We start from the raw sequence: 26,879 nt of genomic DNA, 5'->3' as shown, positions 1-26,879 counted from the left end.
ACACTGTGTGCTCACCACCCAGAGTTCGTTCTCCTTCCATCACCATATATTGGACCCCCGAAATTAGTCAGACAAAAAAAGTTGAGAAGCATATGACTTCAGTCATATGTGGGATATAAAACTGAAAGCAACAAAGGAACAAGACAAACAAAGAAGCAAAAACTCATAGACACAGACAATGGTTTGGTGGTTACCAGAGGGTGAGGGGGGGAGGGGAGGTAGAAGAGGCTCTGTGGCTTCCCTGACTCAGTGCAGTGTCATTGTCTTCTTGGAAAACTGCCCTGGCCTTTAATGAGCTCCTCCCCTTTCTCCACATCTCTGTAACTACCACTGCTCTTTCCTTGTCACTCACTTTTCTGTCCTGGTGTGATAGACGGGCGTGATCTGCTACTATGTACCACACAGACTGGGGGAAAGCGGGTTTCTTAGAATGGCAGGGGGCTGGCTGATGGGAGTAAGGTGACATATACGTACAGTTAAAACAAAACCTTAGGCCAATTCTGATGTGTGTTGTATCATTATGTATTTCTTACTTTTTAAATTGTGAGAACACAGCCAGTACAGTTACTTTTATATAAGAGCGTCTTCCAACTGAGGAGTCATTTCATGTTGCAACACTGTGTTCAGTTAGCAACTCAGGATTTGGAAACACTGTATATGTAGTGACTTAACAAGGGTGGCTTCAAAAGCTTAGATTACCCAGAAAGTGCCAGAGGAAGATTGCTGTTAACATTCTGTAAAATCCAGTCATGAAGTATACCTGTGTGTCTCTGTGGGATTGCATGCATGATCCCAGGGGGGCAGGAGAGCGGTTTTGAGGTGCCAGAAAGCCCACTCCCCTGCTGCAGTGGTGAGGTTCTGCCTTTCCTCCTACCTATGGGCAGAGCTGTTCACTGCAGCATACATAGTTCATTGTAATTAAAGACCAGGGGACTGCTTAAATAAAGATAGAACATCCACATATGCTGTAGTATACAGAACAGAATGCTGTCCTCTAGAAAGAATGAGGTAGATTTGGGTACCAGTGATGGATTAAGTGAAAAATACACAATACAGAGCAGTAGGCTGCTACCATTTATTAGTGTATCAACAGGAGACCTGCATATTCACATATGGTTAAATACATGCGTGGTCTATCTCTGGAAGGGTGCAGAAGAGTCTGGTGGCCTCTGGGGAGAACTGCTGAGATACTAGGGAATCAAGGGTAGGAAGGGTACTTATTGTGTGCTGTGTGCTCACTGGCACAGTTTGCATTTGTTTCTTACTCCATCCATGTAGATATTCCTTTGTAAAGGCACACATTTCCTCCATATCTTGTGCTGCACTCCAAAGTAGGATTGCAGTGCCTTTTGAGGCAGCATTGCTTTAAAATTCCCATAACTTCTTTTAAACCTCTCTTGCCTGTTCCTTACTGTTGCAAACACAATGAATGTGTATTTGGTTTACAAGTCGGGAGGAACACCAGCTTTGCAGTCAAATCAGTGCTGTACCTACAGCTTCCTGGCTGGTATGATTTGGGGTAAGTTATTTAAACTTGCAGAATCCCAATTTTCTCATGCAAGCTGTAGGAATGCAGAGCTCAGATCTATGGTTAGGATTAAATAAGAAAATGTACTTCAATGAGCTGGCGTGGTGATGGGCATGTAATAGGAGTATTATGAATGATAAGTATTTCTACTGTAATTGGATAACTAAGGGACTTGTTCACAGGTTAAAATCCCTGCTTTGCCAACGATACTGAAACTGGAGTGTTAACGTTTCTCTCCCCTGGCATGCTACACGGGGTATACCTAATTCTGAGTGCCTTCTTGGCTCCTAGAGTATTTTTTTTCAAGTGAAATAGCTTATTTTCCCTTTTTTAATCTTCTAAAGCCTTTCCCATAAAAGTAATGTTTTTTTGTCTGCCTGGATGCAAATGGGAGTTTACTGTTTGTCTTTTTTAATTAAAGTTTATTGGGGTGACAACTGTTAGTAAAGTTATATAGATTTCAGGTGTACAATTCTGCAATACATCGTCTGAATATCACATTGTGTGTTCAACACCCAGAGTCAGCTCTCTTTCCGTCACCATATCTTGGATCCCCTTTAGACTGGTTGTTTTGTGTGTGTGTGTGTGTGTGTGTGTGTGTGTGTGTGTGTGTGTGTGTGTAAGTACATTAATGTATATTATATGTTCAATATCATGCATTACTTATGCAGATACGTATCCAGCAAGAAAACCACCGTTTTAAACGTGAGTCAGTCGTGTAGATTGCAAATCAAAACTTGGTAATAATGACAATATTAGAATTCCTTTTAATGTAAATATATTATTCAGATACAGGTTTTTTTTTGAGTAATATCTGTATTTTATTTTAATTTTTTTTAGCTCTTTCAGCCTCACATGGCAACAAAAACTTACAAGTCCTCCCAAGTATCTGATGATGAACAAAGAGTGAGTATATCTTTTAAATATTGTAAAGTTTAAATAGGAAAATGTATAATATTGATCCATATTGTACTCCATATGTCTCTGTGATTTCAAGATAACTAATCAGAGCCCTGACAGACTTTTGTTTATACTTACTTTGAAAGTGAATTGATATTGTGTTCATTCAAGTTCAAAATCAATGATGGATTGAATAATTGGTGAATGTCCACAGTGTGTCTATCCAGCTTGACATTAAGCAAAATAAAACTCCAACTGAAGACGAGCGCTGCTTTTGCTGAGCATACTTGCAGAACTTGGTGAAAGTAAAGAACTCCTTTAGTGACAATGTAGGAGTTCCCTGGATGGCCCTGTCAGATGCCTTCCTGAGCTCCAGATCAGACCTTAATGTTTCCGGGGTCCTTCTAAATGTGCCTGTGTAGGAGGGATGTGTTTTGATAATTCATATTGAAATTTATATTTAAAAAGAGGGAGTAAGTTTAACTTGGTGAAAGAGGAGTTGTCGAATTTTTTAAAAAAGAAAATTGCAAATATAAGCATGGGTGTAATTCAGTAAGGTTAAATCATTTCCTTTAGTTCTGTGCTCCAGTACGTCTGCTCTTTTTCCCTCTTCCTCCACACATGCTAAGGTCCCCATGGTTTTGAAAATCGTAATTTGACCACCAAACTGCCACACTTTTTATTTTTTTCTCTCATTAGTATTATGATAATAGTATATTTCATTTTTATCATCTCACAGACTTTTTGAGTATCTGTTCCTTCTAAAATTGCTTTGCTGAAATTACTGTCACAGTCACTAGTAATCTTTTAGTGACTAATCCATTGAGTGGTCATTGCTTACTCATTCACTCTGGCCCCGTTCTTCATTAAATTATGGTGACCAATTCCATATTTTTAACAAGCTTCTTTTGTTTCCATGACATTAAAATTATATAGCTTTAATGCCAGAAGGGATTCTATAGGCCATTTAATTCAACTTTTATCTGATAAGCTTATCATATAAAACCTAATCTTCTTGAATACTTTCATGACATAGTGTGTCTTCACTCTCTCTTTTAATCATAAAGATAACATGCTTACATAACTAAAAAGGATTTAAAGGGCACAAAAGAAAATATAATGTACTGGTTTTCTGTTGCTCCATATCAAATTGCTATGAATTTAGCTGCTTAAAACAACACCTGTTTGTTAGCTCACAGTTCTGCAGGCCAGAAGGCAGGCACAGCTGGTTTCTCTGCCTGGGGTCTCACTCAGGATGTTGGCTGGTGGGTTCTCATCTGGAGAGTCCCCTGCCAAACTCTTTCAGGTTGTTGGCAGATTTCAGTTCCTTGCTAGCTGGTTGCTGTCAGCTCCTAGAGATCATTAGGTCCTTGCCATGTGGCTCACTCTTATCTGTATAGCAAGAGATGACTCAAATCCTCTTCATGATTCAAATCCCTTTCACCTGGAAGTTCTCAGTCATTCCTAAGGGCTCAGCTAATTAGGTCAGGCCCACCACAGGTAATCTTCCTTTCTAAGGTTAACTGATTTGGAACCTTAATTACATCGGCAAAAATCTTCATAGCAGCACCTTGTGTAGTGTCTGTTTGAATAACCAGAAAGTCTGGGTATACCCGGGGCCATATGTTTTGGGGTCTATCTTAGAATTCTTCCCACCACGTATAGTCTTTTTCACCTCCACCTCCAAGATCGCTCCCTAGTGGTAACCACTTGGTCTGTCACTGCCCTTTGAGACATTTTAATCCATATTCGTGTGTGTGTGTGTGTGTGTGTATTGAATATATGAAAAAAATATACCTTTTTTTAAACTCCAATCACAGTAAATAAATTACTATTTAGATACAAAGCTTTGAGATTTATCCATGTTGTGGCTGTATCAGTAGTTTAATATTCCGTTGTATTCGATATACTATGATTTGTTTATCCATTCACCAGTTGTAGGACATTGTTTTTGATGTTTCCAGTTTTTGACTGTTTGGAGTAAAGCTCCTATGAACATTCCTGCATTAGTCCTTGTGTAGATATATGTTTTTATTTATTTTGGGTACCTACAAGTGGATTTTTTGGTTGTATAGTAATGTGTATGTAACTTTATAGAAGCTACCCACCTATTTTCCACAATGGCTGCACCATTTTGCATTTGCACCAGCAAATTTATCAGACTTCCAATTGTTCGTCATCATCTCCAACACTAGACATTATCAGCCTTTTTTAATTTAAGTGTGTGTGTAGTGGTACCTTATTGTAGTTTTAATTCCCACTTCTCTGAAAACTAATATGTTGACCACGTTTTGATTTGCTCATTGTTATCTTCTTTGTGAAGTGTCTCTTCAATTCTTTCACACGTAAAAAAATATGGATTATCTTATTAAGTCATACAAATTCTTTATTTATACATATATTTATATTATATAAATAAATACACATAAGTATATGCATAAATACACTTTATATAATTACATAATCCTTGATCAGTTTTTTATTTTGATGTAGACAAATAAATAAATAAAAGCTGTCACAATACCAGATTTCTTGATGATAAAAGCTTATGATTAGGTCGTGTAAGTACTTCAACTTTGTTCTTTTACAAAATTGTGTTTGCTATTCTACATCTCATTTCTATATAAATTTTAGAATCAGCCGTCATTTACTGTATTGACAGCATATTTATCCAATCTGACAATCTCCTTCTTATAATTGAAGGAACTGTCCAATATGGTAGGCACTAGCCACATTTGGCTGTTTAAATTTAAATTAGTTAAAATTAAATACAATTTAAAAATCACTTCCTTACTTGTATTAGTCACATTTCAAATGCTTGATTTAAATGTGACTAGTTGCACAGCTCAGATACAGAACATTTCCATTATCACAAAGTTCTGTGGAACAGTGCTGGTTTAGATCATTTATATTTAATTTAATTATAGATACAGCTGGGTTTAAGTCTACCAATTTGCTACTTGTTTTTTATTTGTTCTTTCTTTGTTTTCCTTCCTGCCTTCTTTTGGATTAATAGAGTATTGTTATGATTGCATTCTATTTCCACTGTTGGCTTATTAACTATACCTCTGTTGTTGTTGTTTTTTAATAGTAATTGATGTAGGCTTTAACTTACACATACTACCTTTGAACAATAGAGTACGTCATGTGTCATACAGAAACCTTACAGCAGTATGTCTCCATTTCCCCTCCTATCCTTTGTGCTGTCATGATACATTTCACTTCTCCATGTATTATAAATCCTGTAATACATTGTTGTTGCTGTTGCTTTAAACATCCAATTATATTTTCAAGAAATTAAAACAAGCAAAAAGTTCTCTTATATTTACCCATATTTTTACCTTTCCAGCAATCTTCATTCTGTTTTGTAGATCTAGGTTTCTATCTATTCTCATTTTCTGTTCTCTTGAAGAACTTTTACATCTCTTTTACTGTAGGTCTGCTTGCAATGAATTTTCTCAGATTTTGTTTGTCTGAAGATGTCTTCATTTTCCCTTGAATTGTAAAAGATATTTTCATTGGATATAGAATTCTTGGTTGTCATTTTTTTTCTTTTGGCATTTTATTGATGTTTTTCTATTGTCTTCTGGTTTGCGTTGTTTCTTATGAGAAACTTGTGGTCATTTTGTTTTACTTGTGTGTAATATGTCTGCCATACCTGTGTTTGTAAAGTTTTCCTTTACCCTTGTTTTTAAACAGTTTGCTCTGACTTGCCTAGTTTTGGGTTCCTTTGGATTTTTCCTGTTTGCAGTTTGTTGAAATTTTTGGATCTCTGAGTTCATGTTTAGAAAATTGGAAAATTTTAAGTCACTCTCACTTAGATATTTCCTTTCTCCTTCCCCCTGTCTGCCCTCTCTTTTCCATCTGGTATTCCAATTATAGGTAGGTTAGACCATTTGATATTGTTCCATAGTTTTTTGAGGCTCTGTTATAATTTTATCTTTTCTAGCGAAATTTTTAGCTTGGATAAATAAAGGTATTTCAGCTTAGATAATAGCTATCAAACAAATCTTCATTTTATTTTTTTGATCTGCTGTTAATACTATTCAATAACTTTTTCATTTCAGATGTTGCATTTTGCCATTCTAGGAATTCCATTTGTTGCCTTTTGTTGTTGAGAGTTTTCATATTTCATAATTCCCTGTCATATCACTTGTTATATCCATCTCTTTTTCCTGTAGAAAGAGTATATTTTTCTTCTTTAGCATGTTTATCATTGTTATTTTAAAGTTCTTATCTGCTAATTTAATATTTGGTTCATTTGTGGATCTCTTTCTGTTGACTTTTATTCCTTGACTATGAATCAAATTTTTCTGCTTCTGCCTATGTAGTAATTTTTGATATTGTGGATGATACATTGTGAAGATGCTGGATTCTGTTTTCTTCTTCTGAAGAATGTTGACTTTTGTTCTAGCAGGCAGTTAAAATCAAAGGCATGTTGAGCCTTTGTTACAGGCTTTGTTAGGGCAGGTGTACTTCAGTTGTGCCTTCTGCACTAGGGAACATTTCTGATTCATGGGATGTGATTCACACTCCTAACATGTGGCCCATATAGGTTTTCAGTGGAAAGTCTTAAGTGTTTACCAAACCCCTTTAACTTACAGACTTAAAATTCAAGCTCTTAAGCATGACTCTCTTGAAAGCTCTACATAACTTCCTCCAATTCCCATTTCCCCCTGTTAGGCTCTTTATATTTCCTCTATACATCTGCAGTTCAGCAGTCAGCGAAAGATTTGAGGGGAGTGTATTTGCAGATTTTGGAGTCCCTCCTTCTGTAATTTTCTCCTTCAATTTTCAGCTGATCTCCCTGCCCTTATCTCCAACTGACTTCTCAACGCAGTAGGGCTGCCACTTCCATATTGTCCTCTACCTTCTTGTGCAGCAGTCAATGACTGGGGAGCACCCTCAGGGGAAAGCTGGAAAATACGCATCTCACCTTATATGGTTTCCTTCTCAAGAGTCTCCCCTCCAGTGTCTGTCTGCCTTTGGTTGCACTCCAGTGACTTGAAATAATTGATTATAATTATTAGCAGGAGGTTAGTGTGACATACGCTATTCTGCCTTTAGTGGGAGCTGGAATTGTATCTGTAATTTTGTCTTGTACTTTTTATCACTAAACATTTTACTGAAAATGTTAAAATGTTATTAAAATTATATCATAAGCATCTTTAATGACTTCAAACATTCTGTTTTGTGAATGAATATGCCATAGTTTACTTGGGTATTTTCTTATTTTGGAAATCAAATATTTTAATGTTATAAATAGTGCTGGACTCTCATCATATGAAGAGAAGAAAAAATACATGTTTTGAGGGTCTGGGCACAGATTTCTCATAAGTTTACTTAATCACTTGTATCTTGGAGAGGTGTAACGACCATAAAAATCTTTAGTTTCTATGATAAATTATATTTATTCTTTCAAATTTGCTTATCTCTTATCTTAGTAAAAGTTTTGTTTTTATTGTTGCTGTTCTTTTGTTTTTCTTCAGCAAAAAAAAGAAAAAATTCGTTCTTTATCTATGTCTGGTCATGTTGGTTTTGAGAGTTTGCCTGATCAACTGGTCAATAGATCCATTCAGCAAGGCTTCTGTTTTAATATTCTCTGTGTTGGTAAGTGCCAAACTCTTTCTCTAAATTGTTCCTTCATGTTCCTTGTGCGTACTTCATTCTTGTAAGCTGTGTGGTATACATGTTATCAATTTGAGATCATGATCACAGATATTTTTCAGTTATTTAAATTCTATCAGTTTTGTGGTTTTGATTTTTTTTTAAGCTGTACTGTTTTAAACTTTTTGTTTGTTCTTTAAACATTTCAGTGCTTTCTTCAGAGTTCTGAGTAACCTAGCATACATACTCATTTTTATGCTCTTCTAATGACTCAGTGGACCACCCTTAGCATGTATTTCTTTCATGGACACCTCAACCTTTGAAATAATTGGGATCCTTGAAACCACTCTAAGAGTTCACAGTTCTGTTTTTTTACGTTCATTCTGTGCACCTGTAAAGATGTACCTTTGTTTCTTTCAGGGGAGACTGGAATTGGAAAATCAACGCTGATTGATACATTGTTTAATACTAATTTTGAAGACCATGAATCCTCACATTTTTACCCACATGTTAGACTTAAAGGTCAGACATATGAACTCCAAGAAAGTAATGTTCGATTGAAATTGACCATTGTGAATACAGTGGGATTTGGTGACCAAATAAACAAAGACAAGAGGTACATGTTTTCTTCTAGTAATAAAACAAGTTTTTCTTATTTCAAGATATTTGTCTTCTTGCCCCATCACCTGTGATTTGATTTTCTACTATGGAAATCCATACCTTTCCTCTCAGACTTAATTTTTTAAATAATTGAGCAATGTTTTGTTCTCATTAACAAATTGACATTTTTATATCTAGTTGTCTAATTTGTTTAGAATAATTTGAATCACATTCTTAAAAGGTGTATTTCAGCAAAAATCATTTTGATTATTTCCTGATATGCCAATTCAGTGTATATTAAGTGATGTGTACTAATTTTCAGGCAGGACTTATCTCATTGAGGCAGGAAAAAAAAGACATACACAATAATAAATATATAATGGCCAAATCCATGGTGCATAAACTTTTTTGTGAAATTCTAAGCAAATTAGCCAGGTACATTATTAAGCATTACAGGAAAGGTTTGAGAATGAAATTTCTACTTTATATTATGTCATTATTTCTCCTATGGTATTATAAAGATTGAGTATAGATTCTGTATGCAACTTAAACAATGAAAGGAGGAAATAGATTAGGGTAAAGTAATAATTTTTGTTCTTTTTTGAAATGTATATATTTTCATTATTAGAGGTAATTTCCACTTTTCTGAAGTTGGCTTTAGAGGGAAAATATTTTGCATAATTAACACTCTTTGTGTGACTTATGTTAGCCTGTTTTCTGTACATTTGTGTGTTCTACTTTAAATTTCAAGAAATGACTTGTATGGGCTTTTTGGAAGGAAATTAGTGGCGGAGGCAAAGACCTGTGACATGTTGGTTTAAATCTTATTAATTTTTAAGTTATTTTCTACACAGATATCTTATCTGGCTTTACTTACATTTATCCTTAGGTAGTTGGCATTTTTGATGCTCTCATACATGGTATATTTTTAAAATATTTCATTTTCTATTTGGTGTATAGCAATATAATTGATTTTGCATATAGCAACATCTGTAAATTCTCTCGTTCTAACAATTTCTAATATTGTTTAGATTTTCTATGTACGTAATAGTATAATCTACAAATGACATTTATATTTCTTCCTTTCTGGTTCTTTTGTTTTTCTTTTTAAATAAATTTTATTGATGTATAATTTACATAGAAAAAATAAAATGCACTGTTTTTTTCACATGTACAATTTAATTAATTTGTGCATTAAATATATACAGGTGTGTGACCACCACCGTGGCTGTAACATAGGAACTGTCCATGGTCTCGGGTACTTTCCTCACACGCAGATCAGTGCTTCGCCAAAGCCACCAGGGGACGACTCTCCAGATCTCTAGTGCTTTCTGTTGGTGCAGCTCTCTCCGTTCCAGTGTTCTTATCTACAAATTCTGTTAAGTTGGTGCAAAAGTAACTGTGGTTTAAAAGGTTAAAAACAATTGCAAAAACCGCAGTTACTTTTCCACCAACCTAACAGTTGCTTTGGCTTCACTGGGCTTCTACCTATATCTCCTCAACTCAACACTGAGTCGGCCAGGCTCTGTCCTCTTCTTCTGTGCTATGCGGTGGAAACTTGTCTGCAGGCAGTAAGTTGGGGAAATCATAGGTTTTCCCACATTTTCCCCCTTCTCTATAATTACAATTTTACAGTTTTCATTTTTCTTATTTTATTAATTTCTGCTTTTAAGTCTATAATTGCCGTTTTTTAGAGCAAATTCCATCTAATTTGCTCTAATTTTTCTCTTGTAGTGCTTCTTGTCTTAAAGTCTGTGTTGTCAGACTTCGGTATAGGTACATCTACTTTCTTATGTATGGTGTTTTCTTCCTATCCGTTTACTTTTCAACCTTTCTGTATCCTTGTGGTTTAGATGTGTTTCCTGTTAAGGAGATAGTGGGCAATTAGTTTCTTTCTTCCCATCGAAGATACATTCCACTGTCTCATGGCTTCTGTTTTTACTGTTGAGAAATCAGCTGTTGGTCTGTCTGCCTCTTAAGAGTACTCTCCTTTTATTCCTCTAGCGCTTTTAAGATATTGGTTTTTGCTGTTCTCCAGTTTTACCATATCTGTGTTTTCATTTATTTCTGATTTATCCTGCTTGTGATTTGTTTGACTTCTTGAGTCTGAACAGTATCATCAATTCTTTATTAATCTGAGGCATCATCTCTTTAAGTATTGCTTCTGCCCCTTTTTATGTCTCCTTTCCTCCTGAAAATTTGGTGAAATGTATGTTATACCTTAGACCTTCTAGTTATGTGTTCTATGTCTCTTACTGTTAATCTCTCTTCCATATTTTTATCTTTTTTCCCCCTGTCTGCTGCTCTCTGGATAATTATTTTTAATTTATTTGCCAGTATATTAATTCTTTCTTCAGCTTTGTCTAATATGCTATTAAGCTAATCTATTGAGCTTTTAATTTTGTTTTATATTTTTCAAACCTGTATATTCTGTGTAGTTCATGTTTATATCTATAGGATCACTTTTTATTACTTTACTATTCCCAGCACATATATTCAAATTTGCCTTTTATTTCTATTTCATTTATCTCTATTTATAATTATATCTTATAGTATATTAAAATTTTACAGTTATTTTACTGATGTTTGTTTTTTTTCTTCTCATTCATTATGCTTTCCATTTTCTTACACGCTTGGTTATTTTTTATTATAGTTATGACTTTTGAAAATTATTTGCAGAAATACTTGAGGTCTAAGATGAAGACGTCTTCCTTTGAACAGATTTGGACTTGCTTATGTTAGGTGCCTCTGGGCATTAATACTCTGAGGCTCCCTAACCCTATTTCATGGCTTGAGGTTCCCAAAATCAAAGAGGCAGTGTGCACCTGTGCTGCAGATTGTGTAAGGGCTGACCCTGTCGCCACAAGTTCTCAACGATGGGTCTTGCTTTCTCCTTTGTTTTTATATTTCCTATTTCATTTAGTGCCAGGGCAGCCTTCCCTACAGATTCTTGGGGAAAGGGGAGGGAATTGAGGGTTTACTTCTAGTTCTTTTTCACCCTGAAGGTTTAGGCTTTTAGGATCTCAGCTCAATGTGGAGAGGCAGTCTTTCAATAGATTTCCACCTTGTGTAGGCCCTGGACTTTGATTTCTTCCGCTTTGTCCTCTGAGTCCTTCAGAAGCAAAGCCCAAGAATTAGATTGACAAATAGCCTCAGGATGAAACTAGCATTGATGCTTTTAGTGCAGGGGGCCACATAGTAAATATTTTAAGCTTTGGAGGACATATGGTCTCTCTCCACACTACTCAACTGTTCCATTGCAACACAAAAACAGCCATAGACAGTACATAAACAAATGAATGTGGCTGTGTTTCAGTAAATCTTTGCTTGCAAAAATAGGCATCAGCCTGATTTGGTCCTTTATTTACTGACCCCTACTCTAGTCCTCTGCTTACCTCTCTGAGTTTCCACACCTCTTCAGTTTTGACCTGGTTAATTCCTTGCCACTTTATGAGTACTTTGATGTTTTTAAGAGGTGATTTTTATATTTTAAGCCAGTGTCTTTCATTTCATTGGAACAGTGAGTCTGCAATTTACTGAAAATGAAAGAGTTCATTTTACTATGAAAGAATTCCTAATGGTATATTAATTTATTAGAAAATGTTTATGGTTTTCATTTATGACAAGGATAATGCAAAACATTCAGATGGAGGAATGTTTATGGCTATTTAGGTCATATAATAGGTCATATTAGTGATCTATTTTGTCATTAATAAAAGCTTCTTTGGAATTTTTATGTTAAATGTGTACTTACAGATTAATTTTTACTGTTTTATTATTTGGGGAAGGGAATCATCTTGGGTCACATTTAGACCAGTTTCCCAAGGATGGTGTTCCTAGTGGGCCATCTGATAACGTTCAAGGTATTACGCTAGTAGTTGTAGAGAACACAAAAGTTGTGGTACTGTCTCTGTCCTCACATTGTGTACCATCCGCATGGGGAGAACAAGGTATTCTGTGACTTTAAAAGAGGTGATAATCCTCAAGGACTAGAAGGGTCCGGAATTTTGGGGAAGAATTCAGTTCTATACACATTTATTGAGTACCTCAGCTGCATAAGGTACTGCTCCATTTGGGGGCTATAAAGGTGTTCAGGGAATTTGACAGACGAAAAACTTCCTGTTATTTTCACTTGAAAACCCAAATTTTCTTAATGAGAATAGTTAAGAGTAGAAAGTTGTTATGTAGGCCGTGATTTAGCATATGAAAATGAAGTGGAACATTCACAAACTAATCTTCCAAGAAAATTAGCTCAGTGTTCTACACACGCACTTGATATGGTTTGCATCTTGAAGGATGAATAGAATGAAACAGCTCTAGGGAAGAAGGCATGCCAGGGAAGAGAAGCAAACAGAGCAAGGACTCAGAGCATTGGGTGTGATGTGCCTTTTTTCTTTGTTCATAATTAAGTGAAAATAAAATCATGCCTGAATTACTAGTTTGATACTTTCATTTGATGTGTACCTTTCCTCCTTAATATGTTAGTACTTTTCGTGCTTTTCAAATCTGATTTAAGAAGCAAGAAGTCATGGAATTTGACTTAAATATCTTTTAAGTTATTGATAGCCATGCCTTTTCTCAGTTAAATAACATGCCATGTCCATTTTGATTACAATTAGATGCCTATCTTCATTCAGCAGTCTGGGAAGTGTGGGAACCTTTGTCAGAAAGAGATCCATTGTATGAATGAACATGAGAATGAATCAATGTAAATTAAATATCATTTCTATAAACCAATTTAAAGCACAGTTTGTCCTGATGGTTTTAAAGTACTACCTTTGTACATGCATGTTCTGCACAATTTGTTTTATTACTAAAGTTACCTGTTCAGCCTAGATATTAACTGTTTATTAATTGGTGAAAATATAGCTCTCAGACTTTAGAGTTACATAAATATCTTGCGAGGGTAGCATGAATGTGCTATTGTATTTAATATTTTAATAATTGTTTTTTCAGCTACCAGCCAATAGTTGACTATATAGATGCTCAGTTTGAGGCCTATCTCCAAGAAGAACTAAAGATTAAGCGTTCCCTCTTTAACTACCATGATTCTCGTATCCACGTGTGCCTCTACTTCATCTCACCAACAGGCCACTCGCTGAAGACACTCGATCTCTTAACTATGAAGAGCCTTGACAGCAAGGTGGGTTTGGAAAAAGAGTCAGCGTATCCTGTTTTAATATTTATTTTGAATTATTAAAGTAGCTTTATGATAATTACACATAATAACTGTTTTATGCTATGCATTTTTATAACATTTGATAAGTTTCATTGTTAGGGTATTTTCCAGAGAAATTCAGATCGGAAGATGAGATGCAAAGAAAAAACATTAACATAAAAATTTAGTTCTTTTTTTAATTATTAAATTGCGGGTCAGAATATGGGAATTCATGTACATATTTTTCAATATGGAATTTATTTGACACTAGTTTTACTTTATGACATTATCGAGAAGTTCATTGACAAAGACTTATTGTTTTCTCATATCTTATAGTAAGTTATAGTTTAATTTGAACTATACCAAGAAAACCTACTTTTGAATTTTTTGACCCAAAGAGCTATATATAAATTCAGGAAACTATGAAGAAATATTACAAATTAACTCACTTCAGACTTTGTATTTATTTAAAAGATGGTTAAAGACTAGTGTCTTAAAAAAATCTACAGAGTTCTGTAACCTTTGATGGTATAAGAAATACAGCTTGCATTATCCTGGATAATAGTTTTATGAGACACTATTCAGAAATAAGGGCAATCTGGACACTACTACTTTCAATATACTGTAGATATCGGTGTGGAAAACATGAAGGCCTGCTAGTGAAGTCTTTGGGCGTAGATTGACTGACTTTTGACTAGTTGTCCAGTCCCCTGGCTTTAGCAAAAGCTTGATGAAGCTTATGTGATAGCCTGTTCATCTGATCAGATTTTCTAACCATTTAGCCAGTTATTTTCATAGTTGAGTCTGATTATATATGGAAGTTCACATTTATTAATGGAACATAAAAGCAAGAGTGTGCAACTTTGTCTTAACTAGACAGAAGCAGCATCATATAATTCCTATAAAGATCATAGAAATTGGTGTCAGTGGAGGCGGTTTTAAATATTCGCTCTGTCACTTAATAGCTATGTGTTCTTGGGCAAGTTTCTTTAGTCCTCTGAGCCTCAGTTTCCTCACCTCTAAAATAAAAGTTAGGCAGTTTTTAAAAGAAGTGATCTCAAGAGGCTGATGTGAAGATTAATCAAATTGATAGTTTGTCTTTTGTTCCTAGAAGCAGAACACTCCACTGCTTAACATGAAAAGTTACCTTATCTTATGCAACTAGTGACAGGTTACCATCAACGTGAAACATCTGTTACTTTCCCTCCCCGATGTACAAACACTCATTATGTTTATCTTTCGGTCGATGTCGTGTCCTCCCAGCCTATTGATAGTGATGCCTGGGCTGGGAGTGCTCCAGGTCCTCCCTCGCCTGCCTTACGTGGTGTGAGGCCCCCAGACAGTCCTTGACCACCACCGGGGCAGCGTCGCTACTGGGCCGGCCCTTGTGGTTCTTACTGTGATCTCAGAGTTCACGTCAGCAGGAAACCATCAGGCAACTTTGAAGAACAAGATTTGTTACTCACAGATCCTGGAGTATACACACAGCACACCCAAAGGGCCACACAGTGAGGTCAAGAGAAGAGAGAAAAGGAGGGCGTGTGAACCTGGGGCTCTGCCTTTATCAGGGTCCAAGGTTGGGGTATTGAGGGTTTCACGGGTTCACTCTATTGGTGAATTTAAAGCCTAAGAGTGGAGTGGGAATTAGAGCACGGGAAGGGAGAAGTGACCTCGTTCAGGGGGTCAGGGGGTCAGTTTGTTCGGTTGCCGAGGCTTTCTAAAAAGGGGACTTCCTGGATGGGGACAGTCCGTTTCCTTATCTAATTGTTTTCTAGTACCTCTGTCATGTAGCTGGCAGTATTTTTATTCAAGATTGATGTCTTTGAAATGGATACCTTGGCAATGAAAAGCTTAATGTCAAGCACTTTTATTACAACCAAAAAGCTTAAGGATAGGTACTTACACTACAGCCTACTTTCTGCTGTTTATTGTGGAAGTAATTATAAGTTATTAACTTGGCATAATTACTGAATACTGCAGTACATAATATTGAAACCAAGAACTTGGCATCAACTTTTTAGGTACTTCGACTAATTTAACATGAAAGCTATTTACCCACAGTTGTTGGAAAGTTTTCTGTCATTTATTTCATGGATAATTTTTAAAAATCTTTACTTTCATTGGAGCGTGTTTAAGACTAATAAATCCAAACATACCAGTAAATCAATGTGAAATTGGAGAAGAGAAAAAAATTTAAGAATAGGAATTATGGTTTTTACTTTTCACTTTCGTTCTGAAAATTACATTGATACTTTACTCTCTTGACACATATGACTAATTAGCCTGAAGTTTTTCGCTAAAAACTAAGTAACTAAAAACAAAAAAGCCTACAAAACCCCTAAATGTATGTAGACATCAACCTTTTGTTGGGTCGTTAATCTTATAGAACTAGCTTTACAAGTTGGTTGGTCTTCATGACCCCAATTCTCTTCCTCTCTGGCCAATGATAGGACTTTAGATAATGCTGAGAAGGCTAGTCCTTTGAGTCATGAACAGCTTCGGTGGGTATTCATAAAGTTTCCTTTTGAGCATCTAGGTAGGTGTCTCTGCCAGTGGGTCACAGATTGGGTGAATTCTTTGGGGAAAGGGGCCTTGCTGAAATGAGAGGCAGAAGGAGAAACTTCAACTGTTTCGTAGTTTTGTGGGGGTCAGTCACCCTAATTACTTATTGCTTAGATTATTAAGAAATAAAAAATTCTTAGTGAACTTACTGCTTATGTTTTATTGTATAGATAGAATTGTAAGAGACTTTGAAAAGAGAAAAGAAAATGTGAGATTTCTAAACCTAAATTCAGATGAAAGATTAATATAAGAGCTGTGCTTTTTTTAGCAGCAGTTATTGTAAGGCCAGCCTCTGCAGGAAGGACAGTGTACAGGTATGTGGTAAGGATGAAACTGGTGCTTATCTAGGTCAGGAGGTGGTAAGCTTTTTCTGTGAAGGGCCAGGTAGTAAACACTTTAGGCTTTACAGGCCTCGTGGTCTCTGATGTAACTACTCATCTCTACTATTTTAGCAGGAAAGTGGCCATAGACAATATGTAAATGAATGGGCCTAGCTGTGTTCCAATAAATCTTTGTTTATATAAGCAGGCAGTGAGCTGGACTGTAGTTTGCTCATCACTTGATCAAGGTTAAGGAAATTTGTCAGAGATTTAGTGGTTTTGAATGCAGAAACTACAGGATGAAAATATAAATCCTCACATACGAGATTTTGTTTTTCTTTAATCTTAATAGGTGAACATCATACCAGTGATTGCCAAAGCAGATGCAATTTCTAAAACTGAATTACAGAGGTTTAAGATCAAGCTCATGAGTGAATTGGTCAGCAATGGTGTCCAGATATACCAGTTCCCAACAGATGATGAAACTATTGCTAAAATCAATGCTTCAATGAATGTGAGCTCCTAACTGAATATTAATTCTGTTTTACATGTGAAAAAAGTAATTTATAAGTAACATTGCTACTAATATATTTTCACTTGTCTTCCAAAAAGACTTCAAACAAGGTGAATTTTCAAAAAGTCTAATACAGGAAAATGTTTTATTTTTTAGAGTTGAAAAAAGTATAATGAGAATATATTTTTAAGCATGTTTTCTTTCCTCTCTACTTTCATGTAAATAAAGGGATGTATTTGTGAGACTGAGATACCCCTTTTGTGGAACCATACTCAATTGCCTTAGAAAGATTCCTTTCTATCCTGTCTTTAAAAACATGAGAAGACTTTATAGCCTCCTTGGATGCTTTAGAATCTTAAAATCTTTAAGGAGATCTTTCCAATCTGGTATTTAAGCTTGTTCTCCCTTATAGTATCACACATACATATTGAACATTCACATAACTTTTAGTTTAATATAATTGAAGCTGACTAAGTTCTTTGTGTTACTTTCTTCAGGCTACCAAAATTTCTTAAATATCTGGTTATATTTTGAAGGATCATGGGTTTTGGAGTCAGACAGACTTAACCATATATTCTTGTGGGAGTTATTAACCTTCCGAGACTGTTAACTTATCTACAAAGTTGGGTTACTAATACCTATCTTAAGGGTTGTTGAGAAGACACAACTTGAGTGCACTGCCTGACACAGTGACACTCAGTAACTGTTCCTTCCATGTCTCTTTTTTTTCCTTTCTGGCTTTTCATACTCCCATTTATTTTAAGATACTTCAACTAAATATATAAAAACCTGACTAATGTAAATGTAAGTGATCTTAATTTCTATGTGTCATATTGCCTTTACATCTAATTTTATTTCTATGTCCTTCTGGAATAATTTTTCAGAAAGGCACAATCAAGAGACTAAATAATGTCAATTATTACATATTAAACATAATACTTAATACTTTTTACATTAGACTTTTCCCCTATATTACTTCTCAGCTTCAGATAGATTGATCTAATCACTGACTCTAAATCTGGCTTTTGTATCTTTGTTCAAAATCTTCTTACCTAAGTGAGTTCTTCTACTCTGCTTGATCCGTTTCTAGTTTAGATTGTATCTTCCTGCACAGTGATCTCTCATTCCTCTAAATTTCTGTAATATTTACTGTATTTAGCATTAGTTTGAGACAAATATTATTTTATATTAGTTTCATATTTATACACACACTAAATAGATATATCCTTACTCGAGTTATATATATGTGTGTGTGAGTGTGAGTGTACGTGCACCATTTCCTCAACATTGTCTTTTAGGGCAAAGATAATATTGAGGGAAATGATACCTCTGCTAGAATTCTTGCTCTTTATATGTTTCTATAACATGTAGGGGGGATGCTAAGTAAATAATTTTCTTTATAGTGCCTGAAAATGACTCTTGTAGTACAGTTGGCACATATTCACTGCTAAGTTTTAAAATCTAAGGCATAATGAATCATTTGATTTTAATAAATTTGCTCTTTAATATATTTTTTCTGTTATTTTCATAAAACTATTTTAGTCATTTATCACATTGGTATGAGATGTGATTGATATCATGGTTTCTTTCCAGGGACACTTGCCATTTGCTGTTGTAGGAAGTATGGATGAGGTAAAAGTTGGAAATAAGATGGTCAAAGCTCGTCAGTACCCTTGGGGTGTTGTACAAGGTAAATGAGATAAATGATGCCTAGAAATATTTATGTCGCCTAATAGTCTCAAAGTTGCATTTAATGCATTCTTTGAGGTGATACTTATTTTGGATTATGATTGGTTGTCAGAAAAGTTGTCCATATTCTGTTTAGCCAAGTCTGTAGAGACCAGGCAGAGCCTTCCCATTTTCTGCATTTTACCTGCCCAGGTGCGCCAAGACATTTGGAAGGTGGGACACACTGGTCAGGTACTTTGAACAAACTTTGAGTGTAAATAATAGTGTTTAAACATGATATGTAAACTAATTACTTTGTAATTCTAGGGTACAATAAACCATCTTTATAAATTTATATATTTTTATTCCAAAGTATTGTCAACTATTTCCAAAACAAACCCGTCAGCTAACTAAAAAATGTGAGGATTTATTTAGCATTATAATAAGTAATGAGTACTATCTGGTTCATTTACTTGTGAAGCTAATTAATCTGGAATAGATTATCCTTGCTAGTACCGGTTTCTCAATGTTTTTTTTTTCATTTGACAAATTTTGTGATTAACAAAAAATATTGAAAATTTAAACATTTTTTAATGTATAAAGATATTAAAAATATTGTGCTCAAATAGTAACATTTATTTGTAGTCTTCTGGTCACCATAAACACTGGAGGACCAACTGTGAATAGTATCTAACCCAGGGTCATAAATGTGGCATTGTATAAAGAGAATTTGATAAGTGTATCATGCACAGATGGTATTCCTGAGTATGCAGAATTTACTACTTTGAAGTTTTACTTTGAAGTGAAATAATGGTCCATATTCTTTTTAAGCACTATGTGAAACATACTGAAGATGGTTTGTAAATTGCTAACACAGTGTTAGTGAAATTTCTGGAGCTATGGTAACATAATATAATGTATTTCATTCCTGTTTATCCATTGGCTACTAAATTTAAAGCAAATCTCCTGGTCTGATTTGCCTGTAATTCAATGTGTATAACCAAGAGTTTCTTCCTTGGTTATTTGTATAAAACAATCATAGCTGTTAATCAGACTTATCATTTTGCTGTTTGTTATTTCAAATGTTTTCATTTATTCAATAAACACTAATTGTGTGACAATTAAAAACTAGTGTTGCTGCTTCTTGTTTTTCTGGTTAGTGGAAAATGAAAACCACTGTGACTTTGTAAAGCTCCGGGAAATGCTCATTTGTACAAACATGGAGGATCTGCGAGAACAGACCCACACTAGGCATTATGAACTCTACAGGCGTTGCAAACTGGAGGAAATGGGCTTTACTGATGTGGGCCCAGAGAATAAGCCACTCAGGTAAGTGGGGTTTTCTTTGAGAAGCCAACCAAAGAGGAAGTTAGAGAGGACTGTACTTTTTTATGTATCTAGGATGATGGAGAATGTATTTTTCGGAAATCTTCCAATATGACAGAATCATTTGACAATGATTAATTATTTTGCTTCTCGAATCACTTGAAACCTTCTTGCTTTTATGGGTCTCTAAGTCCTCATCTGACTCATGGAGTTAAGTAGAAGGAAGAATATACAGTAAAAACCCACATTTCAGTGTATGCTAAAATGAATAAAGAAAAACTTTTAATGTGGTTTTATATTTTTTATTTATCTGAACAAGCTGAAAGCATGTTTATCTATGATTATAAAAGAAAGTTGGAATGTGAATCATATTAAATAAATTTTAAAACGTGGGTTTTATCCTGATGAATGTTTTAGAATGACCTAAATTTAGGAAAATATAAAGGAAGAATGAAAGTACTTGTAGGGAGTCAGAAATTAGACTTTCTTAACTATTACAGTATAGTTAAAAGAATTTTAGAAACTGATGACCTTCTGATGATGAGCATTAAATGTTGTTATAAACTTGCTTGGTAATTTTATATCCTGCTACATTCCTTTTTTTTTTTTTTTTTTTTTTGGAATAAGATACGTAAACATGAAACTCTGATCCTTAATAAACGAAATCAAATTTGATGTAGCATTTCAGAACAATTTTTGCATTGAGGAAAGCATGAGATCTTTAGGACAAACGCTGTTTTAAACTCTGTTATGAGACTAAAGATTCCTTTTCTATTTCATTATTTGCATTTCAGTCATTTTCCTGGCTTATTAATATTTATATCAGAGTGAAAACAAAAGGAAGGAGAAGGAGAACATTAAATTGATGCTGCTATTGCATATGACCTTTGGGAAGATTTAATAGATGAGGTTGAATTTTTAATTTTTTTCAGTCTATGGATTTAATTAGTGTTTTAGCTCTGGAAGCATAATAAATTAAGAATTATATGTACTTAATCCCTCCTCACCTATTCATGCATGCTATGCTTCTAGTTATGGGCCAATTCTGGTGAAATTATTTTCTCTCTTGAAGATAAATCATCTAGCGTTGGTTTCTCTAGTGCTTCCCAGAGGAGGCTTCATTCACTTCTCATTCTTTTAAGTCTGATGGTCAATTCAGAGGTCTTTGTGTGCATTAATGACACATGGATCCTGAATGAGAGCTAGTGGGACAACCTTGAAGTACTCTGAGAATTGGAATTCAGGTTGCCTGGTGGATCAGTCATCAGTCAGCTGTGGATGATTAAGTAATACAGGTTCGGAATTTCCAGGGATGGAGCCTAAGAATCTGCATTTAAATTAATATTCCCATTCAGTCATTCAGAAGATATTTATTGTTGGGATTTTTTTAATCCAAAGATGAGCAATGTTTTATTTTGGGGGGAGGTAATCAATGTTTATTGATTCAGATACAATATAAGTATCACATGTACAATACAGATAATAAATGCTACAGAAAATGGCTAAAACATGAGATATAAAACCTAAAAAAATAAACCATGAACAGGGAAGTCTTATTTGCACCTAAAACCAAACAAACAAACAAACAAAAAGGTAGATTCTTAGGAAAATAGGATCCTTTCACAGAAATATCCAAAAGCATGATTCAGCAGTAGATTTACCTTAAACCTCATCAATCCTTTTTTAAAAATTACAATACTTTGTATTTTATTTCTTTTTTTAATTTCTTTTTATTTTTCAATTACAGTTAACACACAATAATATATTACTTTCAGGTGTACAGCATAGTGATTAGACATTTATATAATTTACTAAGTGATCGCCCCAATAAGTCTAGTGCCCATCTGATGCCATACATAGTTATTACAATATTATTAACTGTATTCCTTATGCTGTACTTTACATCTCCGTGACTGTTTATGTAACTGGTAGTTGACACATTTTAATCCCTTTCCCTTTTACACCTATCCCCCCAACACCTCTCCCATCTGGTGACCATCAAAATATTCTGTTTCAATGAGTTTGTGTCTGTTTTGTTTGTTCATTTATTTTGTTCTTAGATTCCACATATAAGTGAAATCATATTGTCTTTCTCTGACTTATTTCACTTAGCATAATACTGTCTAGGTCCATCCACTTTGTCACAAGTGGCAAGTCTTCATTCTTTTTTATGGCTGAGTAATATTCCATTGTATATATGTACCAAAATTTCCTTATCCAGTCATCTATTGATGAGCATTTTGGTTGTTTCCATATCTTGGCTATTGTAACTAGCACTGCAGTGAACATAGGGGTGCATATATCTTTTTTGAATTAGTGTTTTGGATTTCTTCAGATAGATATCCAGAGTGGAATTGTTGAGTCCTTCTTTGTCTCGTTATAGCCTTTGTTTTAAAGTCTATTTTGTGTCATATAAGTTTGCTACCTCCGCTTTTTTTTTTCATTTCCATTTACATGAAATATCTTTTTCCATGCCTTTACTTCCAGTCTGTGTTTGTTTTTCTATCTGAAATGGGTCTCGTGTAGGCAGCATATGTATGGGTCTTGTTTTTTTTTTAAAGATTTTGTTGGGAAACAGTATGTTTCTCCAGGGCCCTCAGCTCCAAGTCGTTGTCCTTCAAACTAGTTGTGGAGTGCACAGCTCAGCTCCGAGTCCAGTCACCGTTTTCAATTTTAGTGGCAAGGGGCACAGCCCACCATTCCAGGCGGGAGTTGAACCGCTAACCTTGTTAAGAGCTCATGCTCTAACCAACTGAGCCATCCAGCCACCCCTACGGAAGCTCAGCAGCAGCTTGTTGTCTTCAATCTAGTTGTGGAGGGAGCAGCTCACTAGCCCATGTGGGAATTGAACCGGCAACCCTGTAGTTCAGAGCTTGCACGCCAACCAACCAAGCCATCCGGCCGCCCCTAGGTCTTGTTTTCTTATCTATTCAGCCAGCCTATGTCTTTTGATTGGTGCGTTTAATTCATTTACATTTAAAGTAATTGTCAATAGATATGTAATTACTGCCATTTTATTATTCATATTTTTTATTTTATTTGTTTCTATTTCTTAAAGAAGTCCCTTTAACATTTGTTGTAATACTGGTTTGGTGGTGATGAACTCCTTTAGCTTTTTCTTGTCTAGGAAGTGCTTTATCTGTCCTTCGATTCTAAATGATAGCCTTGCTGGGTAGAGTAATCTTGGTTGTAGGTCCTTTGTTTTTATCACTTTGAATATTTCCTGCCAATCTCTTCTGGCCTGCAAAGTTTCTGTTGAGAAATCAGCTGACAGTCTTATGGGAGCTCCCTTATTGGTGACTAACTGCTTTTCTCTTGCTGCTTTTAAGATTTTTCTTTCTTTATCTTTAACCTTTGGCATTTTAATTATGATGTGTCTTGGTGTGGGCCTGTTTTGGTACATCTTGTTTGGGGCTGTCTGCTTCCTGGACTTAATATGTCTATTACCGTCACCAGGTTAGGGAAGTTTTCCATCATTTCTTCAAATAAGCTTTCAATTCCTTGCTCTCTCTCTTCTTGTACCACTATGATGCAAATATTGGTACATGGTAGTGATACTGTGTTTCCCCGAAAATAAGACCTAGCTGGACCATCAGCTCTAATGCGTCTTTTGGAGCAAAAATTAATATAAGACCTGGTATTATGTTATATTATATTACATTCTATTAATCAGATCTTGTATTATATTAAAATAACACCAGGTCTTATATTAATTTTTGCTTCAAAAGACGCATTAGAGCTGATGGTCTGTCTAGGGCTCATTTTCAGGGAAACAGGGTAGAAGTAAAGCATACTTCGGGTATGTAATTTGAAAGTCAAATGAATAGGACTCATTGATGGTTGGATATAGGATGTAAAAGAAAGAGAGGAATCGAGGATGACTCCAGTCACTGTTTTTGACCTGAGAAACTGGGTGAATGGTGGTGATGTTTATTGATATGACCAAGATTGGGGAACGGGTATGTTTTAGGGGTTATGGTTGGTAATTGAGAGGTTTTATACATGTTAAATTTAAGTTCCTTATTAAATGTTCAGTTGAAGAGTTTGATTACATAATTATTACATAATTATGAGAGATTATTACATAAATGAGTCTGAAGCTTGGGAGAAGTTAAGGCTGAGATAATTTGGGAGTCAATAGTGAATAATACTGTGTGAAATCATGAGCATTTTAAAAGTGTCTACTATTTACAAGGCTCTGGACTAAGTGCTGGGCATATAATAATGAATACGATCGTGTAGCTCTGGCTGTCATGTAGTTTACATTCTTGTAGGGGAGGGAAAGGATCAAACAACTAATTGCACATTAAATTACAGTTGTGAAATGTGCACTAAAGGAGAGACAGTGTATAAAGGGGGCAGGGTATCCTGATATCTCTGAAAAATTAGGGAGACTTCTTTGAGTCAATTACTGTTTTGAGCTTTAATTACATGGGGATAACAGAGCAAGATATATGCAAAGATCTGATGGCAGAAAAAGAATGACATCTTTAAGACTCTGGAGGAATATCAGTGCAGTTGGAGAGGAGTCAGTGGGAGTGGCATAAGATGGAGAGAACACGTAAGCAGGAGTCAAACCATGGAAGCCCTAGTGATGATTTTAGTCATCCTCCTAAGGTAAAGGGAAAGCCATTGAAGGAGTGATACCACATTTACAATTTAAAAATCACTCTTAGCTGTTATGTAAAGGCATTAAAGGGTTGTGCAAAGATGCTTAGGAGAGACCAGTTAAGAGAGTGTCGCTGGGACTGAAGTAATAGCAATGAAAATATAACAGGTCATGTTTGAGAGATATCTAGAAAACTGAACGAACTTAGTGATTGTTTGGCTATAATAAGATCAAGAAGCAGGAGGTGCCAGAAGATGCTAAAGGAAGATTTCTAATCTCCTGGATTTATGGTTTCATTGGCTAGGTAGATGTTTGTACCATTCATCAAGATAGGTATTTCTGGGGAAGACTAGCTTTTTTGTGGGGCAGCAGTGATTGGCATGACCTGTTGACTTTGAGTTTTCCTCTGCAACATCCAAGTGACAATGTCAAATAGACACTTTGGATATTTATCTGGAACTCAGAGCAGGGTGCTGGGCCAAAGGAATAAACTTAAGGGTCACAGGATGGTTAATGGAATATATGAGGATGGATAAGATTGCCTGGAGAGAGATGTACATCTGGAAAGAATGTTACCTTGAAAACAGCCTTGAATCCCTCGAATATTTGTCAGCTAGAGAAGCAGACAGAAGAGAAGGCTTGGGTAGAGGAAAGAGGACAATCAACAGCGTCATGTCTTAGAAGCCAAATGAAGGGGATTTCAAGAAAAAAGGAGAGGTCAGCTTTGTTCAAGTTGAGGATCTGAAGTACAGCAAAGTAATACAGTCCAGTTGCTTCCTTTACAGGTCTTTGAAAATAATGAAAACCACACCATCCAAAACAAAAAGAGCAATCGTTGGAAGACTGCATAGGCCAAGACTTAGAGATTCAAAGGGAAAGTTTAGAACAAGTAGAAACCACTTTCATTCTAATGCTGAGAGTGGAGTAAATAAACTGAAACCATTCATTTTTAGCCTTTTTGTTCTCTGCTCAGAGCCCAGGAAGAAGTGTACAGCAGGCCCCGCTTAGGACATGTACCCATGTCTTGGGTAGGGGTGGGTATGAACCTGATGAACTGCCCCACCGGTTGTACACCATGGAGGAGGTTAGCACTCCAAAAAGTGATCAGAGCAATGAGACCAAGAGGAGATAGGCAGGTGGTGGGCAGTCAGAGCCAAAGGTTGGTCAGAACATCCATGTTTTTGAGCATTTCATCAGTTTGGGGAGCATCTGCTTACTGATCAGATAAAGAATGGAAAAATTGAAACGGGAGATTTCTTCCATGTAGTCCAGGTTACAGGATGGGTAGAAAGCAGTGGCTATAGGTTGCTTGCAGAGGACAAGCAAGGACGATGGGGCACTAGATGTCAGCGTAGGGGAGGCCCCAGTTTTGTTCCCATCAGTCACCTTTAACATTTGAGTAGAAAGTCACTGTCCTTGAAGTGTTGTGCAACTTGTAGTTTTGAATGGAAGATTTTTCTAGTATTTTAGTGTTGCTTAAGTGTTTGGCATAATTTTGTCATAAAATTCTGTGTCTTTGGAACTCTCAAGAAATAGTTAACTTCTAAGTGTTACCTGAGAGGGGCCCTTCTCGGTGAAAAGTCTGGGCTTGGCTCCCATACCTGGGCCTCAGGGAGGAACACTGGGAAGCTTAGCAGCTACGTTACTGGAGGATGGGCCCACCTTGATGCAGTGTCCAGGTTCTTGGCATCTCGAGCAAAGAATTGAACAAAATACCGTGGTAAAGTAGTGAAAGAGCAGTTTATTAGAAGAAAAAGTACACTTCAAAGAAACAGAAGCGGGTCTAGGCAGAAAGCAGTGGCTCAAGGGCCATTATTAAAAGGGACAGTATACTCCAAAGAGTTTGGAGCGGGCCCCAAGGCAAGGCAAAAAAGGGGCAAAGGCCCAAAGGCTCAAAGGTGGCATTATTAGGAGAAAAAGTACACTCCACAGGGTTTGGAACCCTCCCTCCCCCTCCCCCGGCCCCAAGCAAAAGCAAGGCTCAAAAAGGCACGGCTCACAGGAGCCTGTGGGTTTTATCTGGGATGGGCTGTTACACTCCAGGTGTGGGACCACTTGATTGACACCTGTAATTGTCAAGGGGCTAG

At 35.9% G+C, this 26,879-nt stretch overlaps 1 protein-coding gene across 2 annotated transcripts in view; it reads left to right on the top strand.

Annotated features, from left to right (window-relative positions):
- The window catches only part of SEPTIN10 (septin 10), a 58,896-nt gene that overhangs the window by 21,060 nt on the left and 10,957 nt on the right, over positions 1 to 26,879 (top strand). The window contains exons 2-8 of one of the 2 annotated variants that reach the window (XM_033125467.1): positions 2,369 to 2,434; positions 7,918 to 8,038; positions 8,456 to 8,651; positions 13,592 to 13,778; positions 17,028 to 17,189; positions 18,783 to 18,879; positions 20,018 to 20,186. In XM_033125467.1, the coding sequence (XP_032981358.1) occupies positions 2,384 to 2,434; positions 7,918 to 8,038; positions 8,456 to 8,651; positions 13,592 to 13,778; positions 17,028 to 17,189; positions 18,783 to 18,879; positions 20,018 to 20,186 (983 nt within the window). In that variant the 5' untranslated portion in view covers positions 2,369 to 2,383. The remainder of the gene's footprint in view (positions 1 to 2,368; positions 2,435 to 7,917; positions 8,039 to 8,455; positions 8,652 to 13,591; positions 13,779 to 17,027; positions 17,190 to 18,782; positions 18,880 to 20,017; positions 20,187 to 26,879) is intronic. The other variant, XM_033125468.1, reaches the window with a different exon arrangement.

The sequence above is a fragment of the Rhinolophus ferrumequinum genome, chromosome 13 (assembly GCF_004115265.2).
Source record: "Rhinolophus ferrumequinum isolate MPI-CBG mRhiFer1 chromosome 13, mRhiFer1_v1.p, whole genome shotgun sequence".
In the NCBI taxonomy this organism is placed as follows: Eukaryota; Metazoa; Chordata; class Mammalia; order Chiroptera; family Rhinolophidae; genus Rhinolophus; species Rhinolophus ferrumequinum.
This window is presented reverse-complemented; position numbering and strand designations above follow the sequence as displayed.